This window comes from Dromaius novaehollandiae, chromosome Z, assembly GCF_036370855.1.
Source record: "Dromaius novaehollandiae isolate bDroNov1 chromosome Z, bDroNov1.hap1, whole genome shotgun sequence".
Classification (NCBI taxonomy): domain Eukaryota; kingdom Metazoa; phylum Chordata; class Aves; order Casuariiformes; family Dromaiidae; genus Dromaius; species Dromaius novaehollandiae.
Genome location: NC_088132.1, coordinates 46,227,831 through 46,241,967, shown reverse-complemented (window position 1 = coordinate 46,241,967; position 14,137 = coordinate 46,227,831). Strand labels below are relative to the sequence as shown.

General features: G+C 35.2%; 1 protein-coding gene across 3 annotated transcripts in view; it reads right to left on the bottom strand.

Annotated features, from left to right (window-relative positions):
• Positions 1-14,025, bottom strand: part of LOC112992425 (uncharacterized) — a 47,963-nt gene extending 33,938 nt beyond the window's left edge. Inside the window, exons 1-3 of one of the 3 annotated variants that reach the window (XM_026115492.2) lie at positions 8,654-14,025; positions 4,386-4,477; positions 902-3,355 (exon numbers count right to left, since the gene is read on the bottom strand). In XM_026115492.2, the coding sequence (XP_025971277.2) occupies positions 902-3,355; positions 4,386-4,443 (2,512 nt within the window). In that variant the 5' untranslated portion in view covers positions 4,444-4,477; positions 8,654-14,025. Of the gene's footprint in view, positions 1-901; positions 3,356-4,385 lie in introns of all 3 variants that reach the window. The other 2 variants (XM_064502647.1, XM_026115491.2) reach the window with 2 other exon arrangements.
• Between the last annotated feature and the right edge of the window lie 112 nt (positions 14,026-14,137).

The window sequence follows — 14,137 nt, the reverse complement described above, 5'->3', positions numbered from 1 at the left end:
GAATGAGGATGATCTGAGTTATATCTGCACATAATTTTAATTTTTCTTTAATCAAGTTAAGAGGTTTGGAATGATATTTCAGACATACAGACTGAAGATTTACAAATGTGTGTATACATATTCATATGTATAGGTAAAGTAAAAAGCTTATATTGTAGTGTACAGTGTTCCAGTATGGCTTCACATTTTTATGATTCAAAGCACTCCTTTTAAGTGACCCAGTCATGGACATGGGTGGATAGATTACAGAAGGGAAGACAAGAAGTTTTGTAACAGATTCATACCCCATGTAAAAACACAAGATAAAACAGCCCCCTCCCCCAACCTTTGTCATATGCAGTTTTCTCAGCTATATAAAGAGAGGAGAAAGGAAGGTTAAATGATCTGCTGTGGTCATTCCGAGCCCCATAGAAAGCTCAGCCAGAATTAGGATGAGATGTTCTTAGAATTCAATATTTCCTTGGACCACATGGATTCCAGAAACAGATTTATGTGGTTTCTAAATACCGACCAGAGCTCTGAGAGTGTCACAGGGCAGCCATAAAACAACAACAACAAAAAAACCAAACAAAAAACCATGTTTTGGTGTTTGCTTCTCTCACTTAGATGTATCAGGTGGGTTGGTTGTTTAATATAGAAAACCCACTTCTTGAGCAAAGCCTAGAATTTTCTAAAATTTTCTTTCATTTTTATTAAAACTTACTTGGCTCTGCAAGACAGCTCCTAGGATCCTCAACACAATAACTGTATAACATAACCAAATAGCTAAGCATACCAATATGATCTCTTTGTAAAGTAATAATACACTTTCTTTTTCCCAAATAGATTTCAATAACGCACTAAGCCAATGACACAGAAAGTGCATAAGTGATATTAACTCTAGAAGTCTTAGAACACCTACCTTTCTGACTAATCTGTTTTATTGATGATGTGGGGATATCTGTATTCTGATGAAAATCTTCCTTCAGTTCAGTCTTTTTCTCAGTTTCATCAGAGTTGGATTTGGCTAACTGATGTAGCTGATGGGCTTCAGGCTCTCTTCTTAAGCTATCATCGGATAATTGTTTGCTGCAAAGGTTTTTGGTTGTTTCCTTGATACATGAATGTTCTGTGAAAATCTGTTTCTTTTCTGCATATGCTGAAGAAGTAGATAATGTGGCAGCCTGTGCTGAATCATTATGGCAATTAGCTTCATCAGGGATGTTCTCAGACACGTCCTGTATCTCAGACAAGCTTTCTAATTCATTTTCCGTGTCAAGCTCCTCAGAATACAAGCTTCCCTCTTGTATACTACAGGGAAGTTTAGGCTCCTTTCTTATTGCAGGGCCAAAGGAATCGGGTATCAACTTGTTGTCACCTTGGATGATAAGTCTTTGTTCTAGCTCTCCAGTTATTACAGTCATTACTGATCCCCTCCTTTTCTTTGTTACTGCAGGCTCTGCAGGGGATAGCTGAACGTTTGGCTGTAAAGCTAAAAGGTGGGTTGGGACACATTTGGTAGCTGCATCATCAGTACTTTCCTTGTCACTAATAAGCTCACCTGATGGGCTTCTGGAAGGTGAAGAGACCTGTGTCAGCTGAGCTTTGTTCTTCAAATCTACATGCTTTTCTAGATGATTGTACTCTGATGTCCCTTCATCTAACATGCTTTTGGTAGACTCTGTATCTTCCTCCCTTATGGCTAGGTTTCTCAGAGGCTCCACATGTTTATTTTCTTGTTTCTCATTTATAGGATCACTGGAATGAAGAGTCTTTATTAATGTTTCTTCACTTTGCCCTATATAGTTTGCATACTCATTCAGTAAACAAGTATCATCTAGACTTTCAGATGGATAAATGGTAATATTATGATCAAATGAGGTGAAAGCGTACTGATATGAAGACTTAAGACTTCTCAAACTTCTCAGTGATGAGGTGAAGTCAGGACACCTACAAAGTTCTGTATCGCTGGTATGAGTGTGTGCGTTCTTGCTGTAAACATCTCCTGGTTTGGCCTCCTTAGGTAATACTTTTAAGGATAAGGAGGGCAATGAATAAAAGCCAGAATCCCTTCTAAGATGAACTGGTGATAGTACATCAAGGGTGGTATCTGGGAAAGACTTTCTTCTTGCTGCTTTTTGTCCAGTGTCACTGCCACTGTCGCTGACATTTCTTTCTTGACCTGTTCCACTGCTCTTATTGATGAGTGCCTTATCAAAGTTTGGCTTATTCAAGATATTACTATCTAGAATATTTCTATTATGCATACTTGAGAAAATTGTTTTATCTTTTGAAAAATATTCCTTTTCACTTGTGTGGTCTTTATACTCCTTTTTGTTATGTTTACAGAAATAATTTTCTTCTTCCCAAATTCTCAAGGCTGCAGAGAGGCTGTCAGAGTCTCTTCTGTCATTATCAGAGTACAAAGACACCCCCTCTGAAATAGTATCCAAATGCATTTTGTCATAGTCAGCAAACTCTTCAGGTGGAGGGAGAAGTATGGATCCATCCAGGAATGTACAGTTGTCCTTTTCATGAAGGCTAAAATATGACTCACAATCTGTATTGCAAGGTGCCTCTGTTACAGAATAATCTGTTTCACTCCAATACATATCTTCATGGTTGCCGTTGCAGGTTTTGCTATGTATCTGTTCACCAGGTCTGATGTTAACCATTAGATTTTTCTTTCTATTGGTATATTTCACTTTAATTTCTTTTCCTTCAATATTCATTTTCAGGGAGGCATCCTTGTTAGTGGCAGTTTGGATTTTATGTTTAGAGGATACCGTATATTTCTCATTGTCATCAACTGAATGGTTAGTTGAAGGACACTGGTATTTAGGACATTTTGAATACTGACTTTTCTGGAATCGTCTTTCATGACAGCGTTTACTGTTCTTTGAACTTTTCCTTTTTTTGACTAGAAGGTTTGTTCCCGTACCAAACAAAGAAAGGTTCTTAATTTCAACTTTCATATTAAATGAACTGTATTTTACTTCTGCAGTAATTTTTCCTGTGGCCAAGCTAATGGACTTTGCAGAGTCTGGTTTGCCCCACAGTGTAATTTTTCCTGTTGATGAGCCCTCTGACTCACCAAAAGTTACTGTAGCTAGGATTACATTTTGCTGAGGAGAGAACAGTTGAGGAGGGCAGTTCTTTTCCTTCTTTTCTTCTTTTTCACTGTCTGATACATTATCAAGGTCTCTATCTTCAGATGCATCTGAGCTACTCTGATTCTTATTTTCATGATCTTTTCCATTTTCTTCAGAACCCTTTACATCTGATGGCTCAGAGAAGTGAGCCAGCTCCTCATCTACTTTATTTTCAAGGCTTTCTAGATTTTGCTGGCATTTACAAATGGGTGGCAATTGTTCATCTAATTTAAGGAGGGAAAAAAAAGAAAAACATTTTTCCTGTGATTTGGTAGGCAGCATCATAACTCTATGGTTAGCTTTGAGACACTTCTCACAGAAAATGCTGATTTTAGCTCTAAAGTTTAGCATATTTTCCACAACAGTATTTTTTCTGTCCAGTATTCATTTCTTTTGACATAGTTATCTGATAAGTAATACAAAGCCAAATAAGGGAGCCCATGTTAACTCATTCTAATTACAAGAACTCACTCCAGTTACAGGAAATTGATATATTACATTTCTTTTTTCTCAGAAAGTTTTATAGTAGTGAGATGATATAGGATTCAATTTGCATTTAGAAAGATCTGCCCTTTTTACTTCCATTTTTCTTCTGAGTATTTACTTCTTTCTTGTGAACACACCGGGACAATCAATATGCCATTGCATGTTTGCAATCTGGGGTAGATTACATGGAACTTGACTTTTATAATTCTTTTACAGATCAGCAAACAAAGGGATTAATGAATATTGTCACAATCACAGAGCAAATCAGTGGCAGCATTCCCAGGAGGAATGAGCCACAGCTCCCTGTTCTAAGCTCAGGACAATACTGTTTCCTGGGGGAAGCTGTACTAGGCAAGATTTCATGGCATTTATACAGCACATGAAAATCTGCCTGGCTCAAGTTTTTTTTAGAATAGGTCATGTGCATTAGAGGATAATAGTTTACAGTGACATCTACCTAAGTAGGATTAGATCAAGCTATTATACTTTAACAACATCAATAAATTTACAGTGAGAATGATGTAAACTCGAGGTATGAAACATCAGCATCTTTGGAAAGACTCTCAGAAAGAAGTAGGATAGCAGCTCAACAAAAGTGAGTAGTCTCATCAAGACATTACCTACATGTAACCACACTTGAGTGTGTAAATATTTCCAATCGAAGAAACAGCTTTGGGCACAAAGATGGATTTCTGTCTTGATGAATGGAGAGTAAACACCTATGATTCTGATGTTTTTACTTCAAATTAAATATTTTAGTAAACTTACATTCTCTGGAATCAGAGCTTTTTCTGCTCTTGCAGCTTTTTCTTCTTTTTCTACTCATTTCTAAAACCTGAAGGCATCTGCGCTCCACTTTTCTGTGTGGGAGGGAAAACATTTGATGATGAGAAAGATTCTCTGTGATAATTTTGCTCTCTAACTTTCTCTAACTTTTTGTTGAAGTATGTGGAAGGTTTGGACCATGGCTGACTTTACAAGCCTATGATTCTGATTTTTAGACATTACTATGTTGTGTTAAGCATGCATTTCTAATTCAATCTAATTTATATACATATTGAAAACAATGATTATTGTTTTTTCTCTTGAAAAAATGTTTAGACTGAATATAAGAGAATAGAATCCCCAAACCCTCAACCAGGGGATGATCTTTCCATCCATGTTTAGTCAATTATTTTCTTGCAGTAAAGTGAAACCTAAAATTTGTATTGAAACCTAAAATTTGTATTGAACTGAGCAGAATATCTAAAATCCAGAAGTTATCACTCCTACTGTGCAGTGGAGCTTGAGTGGTGATTGAAGGCATGGTAGTGAGGGAAAAGGCCTGTATCCCAGGCTGTAGAGTTACTATGTAGGGGCTATGCAGCCACATAAAATGGGTAGCATCTGGTGGGATTGTGTTTCCTGGGAAAGTTGGCTGGCCAAAACCTACAGCTTTTTTTTCCTACAGTATTGAAAATACAATCTGTGAAAAAAAATATAATCTAAAGATTTCCTATTGTATTTTAATGACCTATGGAATAGATAATTCACATTGTTTGAAATTAGAAGTATTTGAACTGTTAAAACTATTGGCAGTTTTGAAAGTCAGTTATGCAATATATCTTTAAATATCATTGTGACTGCAAGTGATGCTAGTTATAATGATACTTAGACGATGATTGTTCATCAATACATCAAATGCATCATCATACATTAGTACAACAAAAGTTAATAAAATAACTCTATGGTTTTCTTGTGAGTTTTCTCAAGTTAATAGATAAGTTGTCATTCGAGTTACCTGAAAGAATTGGTTTGTATTAAAGAAGTAATAAAAAATAGTGAAATTCATTTCAAAGTCTTAACATGTTTTCTGGTTTAGTTCGATTTGCAAGCTTTTAATTTGTTTCATAAAATGTGAAATTCTATCATCGTAAAAGTAATCATGTTGGAAAGAGCATGAGTGATTTTTTTCAGGCTGTAAACCTATGTGGTGTAATGGGAATGTGTGGATTTTGTTATAAAAATTAAGATTACAATATAATCTTTTAAGTCATTGAATAGACAATATGAGAATCGTGGTATGTGTCACTGTATGCAGTCATACGTAGCTAGCCAAACAACTAGGAATAAATTCTTCTTTCAAGACATAGTCATTGACTTCCACAAAAAACTTTTTAATTTTGTGGAAGGCTAAATGACTGGATGTGCCAGAGCACTAATACGTCCATTAGCTGGTTGGGAAAATACTGGCGTTCTCCCCCTGCCATTTTGGAAGACACTCTTGAGAACTGGATAAAGTTGTGTATTTATTTCACAGCAGACACTTTGGGATGTTTACAGTGTCAATTTACAGAACGCAACTATCTCTCAGTTTTTTTCCAGGCGTCCTTAGTCAAAGCTTGACAGACAGCCAAGCCTGCCTGAAGGTGTTAAATTCAGTGCTACAAGGCTAGGTGAGGCAACACATGATGGAGGCAGCTGAGCTCTGTGCTCAGTGGGAAGAATAACCTGATCGGTAAGTCAAATGTGAGGGTCTAAGGGACACAGAGGCAGGGGCTGGGACCAACATTCATCTTTAGTTATGGATGTGAGGGAATGCCTGTCAGCTCCAGATAAAAATCAAGGTTCTATTAAACAGTTACGTATGCTAGTATACTGAGAGTGTTAAACTCATTTTTAGAGTTACCTTATGTTAACTATGATTTGTCGATTGGTACATATATTTATAACCACAGAAAGAGCAAGCTAACAGACCCCCATAATCTGTCTGTGATAATTGATATTTTAGTTATATTCACTTTTATTAAGTTGTAATTGAGAAAACATTTTTATTTTTAGGATTGCTCTCAATTCAACCTCAGGAAAACCCTAAACATCCCTTCTCCTTCCCCAACTCCTAAAATTGTGATTGCCACCAACAAGGATTGCCATAGGACAAAGTTGCTCTCAGTGATAGGATTTTGCCATGTGGTCAAAGACAAGGAGTGAGACCGAGGTGACCAGTATGATTTAAGCTGTGTTTTTGTTTTGTGGGTTTTTTGTTTGTTTGTTTTTTGAATTTTTGTGCTTGGTAATAAAGGAAAAGTAGATGAAAGCTACAATTTAGGATGATTGTTTAGACTGTTTGTGATGAAGACTACAGTTTCGTTTGTTAATTTTCATATTTATATATTACTGATTTAAATTCCAGATGCAGTATGTTGTCATTGATATCTTAAAATAATTTTCAAATAAACATTGAAAAGAACCTTTATAATCCAAATAGTTTTGTTGTCCCTACCACATTTCCAAATGTTAAATTATACTTTCTCCTCTAAGAATTACCATTTCAGAAGAGGGTGGGGCACCAGCTCTTCCTTTTCACTCATGTTTTCTACGTACATTTTCTTTGCCTTCTCTTTGTTTGTTCTTGTTCTGTTGGTTCTACAACTCAGATGTGCTGAGTTAGGAATCTCATCACCTTCAATCCTAGTCATGTAAGTAGTGCCATTGCCTTGAGTAATGATTAATTTAAGGCATCAGGATTGCAGGGTAAGACCCTTAATCACGGACAATTCTGTCCACTGCTGGACACTTCTTGGGAGAAGCTGAGTGTTCACTAGTCCAATTACCTTAACCACGAATAAAGGCATTCAGCCACTGGATAGAAGCCAACATCTCCCGACATAGTGGTCTATGCGATAGGTTATTCTTACTACCAACGGCAGTGCTTGGGTTAGCTCGCGATAAGCGACTCCTTAACTAAATTTTGCGTGAAAGATCACTCCCCACCATAGCAGTAGTTGAATCTGTCTCAAATGTGTTTATTTTCACTGTGAACGGCATCCCTAATAGCATTTCTTGCAGGATAATGTGGGTGACGACAAGCTTTGTGATAATAATATGGACAACAACATTTTATTTTTCTAACATATGCTTCTGAGATCATGTTGTGAGGCAGGAACAGCTGCATTAAAAATCCTACTTGAAAGAAAGAACTGAAAATACAGGAATAATTTTATTTCATTTTCATATTATCTATATAATGGAGATTTTATTTGAAAACATTTGTTTTCTTAAGTTTTCTGAATAAGCATGTTCAGTGAACCTATATTGTGATGATGGGACACTGGCAGAAAAGGCAAAGTAAGCTTTTTTTTTAAAAAAAGCAAGGAAAAACATGAAGGAAATTATTAATGTGTAATGACACAAGAAATGTTAAGTCAGAATGGTGTGGTGACACAATACATTTGTAAAATGTCTAACGTTCTTTCAGGATACTATTGTCTTTTTAGGTGCTAAATATATTTTCTGTAATTTCACCATCATATGTTGTAGAAAGCATAGCTATAAATATTTTCAGCGACAGCTCACTATCTCCCCATTAAATCCCATACCTAAAATATTTCACTTTTCTTAGACTATATAAGAACAATGTCTCAGAATACTCAACCATTTCTGAATTAAAAGCCTTCTACTGCCTTGCCTTCTGTGTTTCAACCATATCAACCCCTTCTGATATATTTCCTCCTTTTGGATACAGCATTTGACTTTTTGTCTCTAAATCTGTATACCAGATTTTGTTGTCATTGCCTTCCACTGCGTCTTGCTTCTTGTATTTCTCAAAACTCTTCTGTTGCATACTAATCTTTGTTTTCTTTGTTTTGACTTTGCTCCTCTATCAAGTTATCAATTATGTTTGGCTCAGTCTCTCACTGCTTAGGTTTCTCCCCTTCTCTCCTCCTTTTAAATTATTCTTAAAGCTTGACTTTTCCTTGTGAATTCTTCCTTTTGCTCTCCTTACTGATTGTACTTTGCAGCATACTACCTGCGTTGGTGTTTATGCACTGTAGCAGATAACCCATGGATAAATAGGGCTCACTCATTTGAGTACCTCTTACTGAATTATCCTCCATTTTCTCATTTTTTCTATGAAGGTGCTCCAAATCTTTTTATCAAGCTACCACTATTCCATATTTCAATAATTTCTGAACACTCATTTCTGCAGTCCTTTTGCCAAAGAATGTATTTTATGCCAAACACATGCAAGGAAAGAGGTGCATTATCAAAAATACCTGTCTTTCTTAGTGGTGTTTCTTATTCTCCCTCTCAGCTGGTATATATCTTATTTTCATTTGTTTATCATTTCCTCTATTATGTTTTCCAGAGAACAAACAAAAGGAGGCCAAAATGTCTTTGGAAAATGTTTAGAACATTTGTTCGTTCTGCAGAAAGAAAAAAAAAAGAAGCAGGCAGCCACTTTATATATATGGAGGAGTAACAAGACCCTAAAGCATTTCACAAAGTTAATTAATACATGAATTATGTGGCTGCAAAGAATCAGCTTCCATTCAGATGGAACTTGGTAGTTATCTGAGAGTACCCAATTAGATATGAGAATAGCACATCCAAATTAAATACTTAGAAAAGCATGGATAAGTGAAATTACTCAGCAATCGGTATTGTACTAAGATCCAGTGATTAACCATTTTATTTCCTGAAATGTGCTGCAGAATTTTTAATAACCACATCAAATCAAGATCTTGCTTTTTCAGCTCATCAAAAGATAAGCAAACACCAGTCAATAGTATTTCTACTGCATTTCTGATTCTCTAGAAAGATTATTGTCTAAGCAACTAAGAACATCACTTGTGCTCTAAAGGAGCACATTCAGGAAATTCAAACTCCATGGAATTAAGATTTTGCATTATTTTGGACCCTTACGTAAGCAAGAAGTGACACTAGACAAATAGTGTGAAATAGGTTTTGACTGACTTTTTTAGAGGAATAGCTGGCATACCATTCTGGCTATTACATTTAAAAGATCTTCCTGCACACAGATTGCTCTTTGCTTTAGTTTTTAAAAAGGCTAATAAGGTAGCAGTCAGTCAACTGCTCTCAAGATTATTTTTACTGAGAATGCAAATGCCAGCAAATGCATACAAAAATTATAGTTCAGCCTTCATGGGTTTTTACATGCACGTGTATTTCTGCTTTTTTTAGGCAGAGAAGAAAAGGTATAGGTCCAGGTTTCAATTCTTAACTTCTGCCAAAACCATTTGTAAAATTCATTTTCTTATAAACCTAAATCAAAGCTCCTGCCTACTTACTAAGCTAATTTTGCTTTCTGTTTAATTATTCTGAGTCCTTGTCCACAAGAATAAATAATGTATTATTAAGACTAGACATTCATTTCATATTTGAAGATGTGTCATTTCTGCATCGAAGTAGTTCATTTCTACCCTCATTTAAAAATATGCAGTTTTCTATATGCCAAAGAAAAGGAGAAATAAGCAGCCTCTGTGCTGTAAATGACCCTTAAATGAACCACCTGATGACTTTAACATGAATTCTGTAAAATGAATACTTCAAGTTACTGATCACATTTTTCAGTGGTATCAGTTCAATATAATGGATGTTCATGTATTTATTATGCGTATATAAAATAAAGTTTCTACAACTGGCCTAGACAGCTTATTTTATTGTGCATTGTATCTCTGTTATACTGGATAAAATCATTTTGTCCTTACTAAAATTTTCCTCATGAATTGCCATGGATGTTGTCTCAACTGTTGGACTGTTCCTATTCCTGTTTTGAGGCCAAAGGAAAAACGGCCAATTTGAACAGGAGCTGGATCAGCCCTTTCCTTGTCAGTGAGTTTGTCATACTGGCATTGTATCTTGCACTCAGTCACTTTTGTTTTTGTTTCAGCACATAAATCATGCTTTGTCAGCATGGACCATAAGAACAGGTAGGTGAAATGCACTTCAGATGTCATGTGGCAAATGGAAATGAAATTAGTAGAAGTGTCACTGTAACACACTGCTGTTTCCAATAGTAGGAAATATAAATTCTATGGTAAAAGATGGTACTACCAACAAAGTACTACAATCCATTGTCAAGCCGACCTATGCTCATTTTTTGAATTTCAGAGTTGTTAATCCCACTGCAATAAGAATAATGTAAATCACAAACCTCTTTTATTTCACTTGAAACCCGGCTTATCAAGAGAAACCTGTGCAATAGTTGTATATTGTCATAATTAATTTTCTTTGGAAGTGAGTTAGCTAGTTATTTTGAGAGCATCTGTGTGACTACAGAATATAAATTATGATTGAGAAAAATCTTTCATTTCTTATAAAGTGCAGTAAGAAAAAAAAATTGATCCTAGCTTCCAGGTTTTGTTTTCCATTCTCTATAATGGGGAAACAGAATTTATCCTACCTTATTTTCTGACTATGCAGTTTCCAAGGTCACTTTCTAGAGGAAAGGCATTTATGGTGCATAGGAGTTATTTGGGCAAAGGATAACAAAAAAGGGAGTGTTTAATATTTCACAGGCTTGTTTTTAGTTCAGTGTAGGTATGCTGAGAAAATGTTTATGTTTCTTCACTAAACTGGGAGGGAGAGAACCAGTGTTTCCCTCCTTAAAGAGGAAAACTACTTTTCTCGGAGTGGTCTAGTATGCAGGATGAGGACACTGCCCCCAGTCCCCTACCCCAGCTATCCAAGCTTAAGTGCTGCAAACTCAGTTTGTAAGCTTCTCTACTCAGCAGTATGTAAAACTCCTTCTTTACTAATATATCCTATCCCTGTAGTCTTACCATAGCATTCTTCACCTTCCACATCTGAAATAGTCTTTGCAGATAAAGACAGTACAAATAACAAATTGAAATTTGTTTAGCCAGGCTTTCAGTTCTTAAAATATGTATTACTACATTTTAAGTCCCTGCCTTTTCGGAAATAAGATGACATACAGTTTTAGGAACCAAAAGTCCATCTTCAAAATCCCTTCTATTTAGGACACTATTATTCATATTTAAAGAATTCAAATTATACTTGAGTTTAGGTTTGTGAATAAATTGCATCTACTGTGTAAAAACAATACAGAAATTCTGTATTTTATAAAAGCTATGATGACTTACAGCAATTAAGTATCTACAAAATACTACCCGATACTTAGGGCTGCTATTTAAAATAAAAAGGTATTTATACTTACTATGAGCCAAGATTCATTTTTCTCAGATACTCACTTGCTATTATGGACTGTCTGTGAATAGTTTGGTTTTCTAAGCTAACAAAGGATGGGCTGGCTGCCTTGCTATGGCTTAATAGGATAACACGTTCACATTTTTTTTCCTTTGCACTTATCCACTTCTGCACTGTCAACCCCGGTCAGGAACAACGTGCTGTATACACATATCCTTCCAATTGCTGAAGCAAAAAAAGCACTACTGGTTATTTAACTCTTAATAGTTAAAGCAAATGAGAAAAATAACAATTAACTCAACTTACCTGGGCAAATGCTTTAGAAAATGTCAGTTTTGTCTGCAAAGCCTAAGTTAATAAAATTGCATACATGAAAAGTAAAGATAAAAGAGGGAGCAACACTATTCACAGTCTTGCTCCACTTCTTTTTCTATTTCTGTCCCTTAAGCTCAGAATCTGATTAGTATATTTAATTCCATGAAGCATCGTGACTGGTCTACCTTTAATCAGCCTACTGACATCCACTCTTTTTTCCTTCACATGTTGCAGAATTTAAGACACACGTCTACCAATTTAGCAATATTCCTACACAAAACACAACATATAATGTTTATGCTACACTACCCACATTGGAATGGTTTTATTTTTCATATATTTACGTATATGCAATATGAAAAATAGGATATAAGAAATATGCTTATAGGAAATATTTCAGGACCTGTGAAAATTTTGTAAGAATCTCATGCCAGTATTTTAACATAAGCTTACAGTTTGGTCAGTAATATGAACTTTTTCATATTTACCACCTTGTTTGGTCCACCTTATTGTATTATTATCTGTAAGTTCCCATCTTATAATTTCAAAAACAGGTAAAATACATAATTTTTACAAATTATATACTGAATACAAGTTAATAACTGTTAGTGTAAAGGCAAACTGGGAAGAAAGGCATCTTCAAAATTTTATTCCTTGTACATCAGCATGTGCTAACAGTACTCTCTTTGCTCTGGTACCATAGTAGAAACAAGAGAGAAGATAGTGGGACAACATTCTTATATCGCATGAGCAAAACCCCTCTATTTTTAGTGGTTCAAGTATTTTTTTAATGTAGTGCCTTAGCTTAATAGCAAGAAATAGTCTTCTTGCACAGGTGCAGCGTTTTGGATGAGGCATACAATTCAAATCTTATGGAGGTGTTGTCCTGACCATATTCCAGTTTGATTCATTATACTCTTTCTGTTTAATTTCCTTGCTAAATTTAATTTGGCACTCTTCTAAATTGTTCTGGTTGTTAAATGTCTACAGCATTTGGCTCTTCAGTTAGATGTTTCATGTGAAATCAGCAAATAATAACTATCATTCAGAAAATTTCTATGGTGTAGAATAGATATTTTCAAACTAGAATACTATTCTACTACCTACAAGTCCAATTAAGATAAAGAGCCAAGAAAAGTCTCACTTTAAGAGATTAAAATTAGTTCTTACAGAAGAAATATTTGTCATCTTTTCCTGAATGGTTCATCTGTTGGGAAGGAACAAAGCATGGGTGTATACATACAGTGCCGTTTTAAAAGGACACTTGATTTAGCATTTCTAAATGTAAATACATTAAAAATCATTATAAATAATACCAGAAGTTATTAGAATTGAAAGATCATTAAAATATTACTTTCAAACTCAGAAATTATTAAAACATTGCTTTCTTTTTCAACACATTCTTTTTCTGTTGCTTTCATGCTGTAAAATGGTATTTTCAAATTATTTATTAGCATTGTAATTAGATATATATTCTGTTTATATAAATTAAAAATGATAAAAAAGAGTCTGAATCTTATTATCAATGTCAGGTTGTGGACACTCTTATGAGTTTCACAGTTATAAACCTATCTCTATAGCAACTCACCAAAATTTCCTACATAAAAAACTAATGGTAGGATGGGACTTATATATGTATTTTTAGTTACCTCAATGTAATAAATGATTTGTCTTTACACTGTCTATATTTGCTCTTTGCTTTATCCTCCCTCTTCCATCTGTTCATCATTCCCTCCTTGTTCATCTCTCTTATGCTTGGTCATCATTGTAATCCTATTCAAAAGTTTCTTCCATTGCTTAGTTTCTCCTCCTATTTGCATGCTGTCCACTGTTCTCCTCCACTTGCATGAACAACCTGCAGCTAGACTTCCTTCCCCCCCCGCCTTCTTTTTTTTTAAGGTCATTTGAACTCCACTGACAGTATCTTGTCTTGCTTGTTAGCTGTGGTCTATGAAAGCTTTCCCTATTTTCTCTTCTGCTTCGTAGAAGAAATTTTTAAGGGAAGCAGTGTATTGCTTCCTTTTCTTTTCCAGATGGGTCAACAGATTCCCCAATCTTCTTAATTTATAGGTGCAGTAGAAACAAGGGAAAGGGCAAAACAAACTAATGATTTGTGAATTGTTTCAAGTCTGCCAGAAGTGTCTGTTGGATCAAAGTTTGATACCACTGCCTTAAAAACAGGATGCTGCAGTAGTATGAGAACACTGGATGGAAAAAATTAATTATTAGGATTTGTAAAAACATCTGTTCTGATT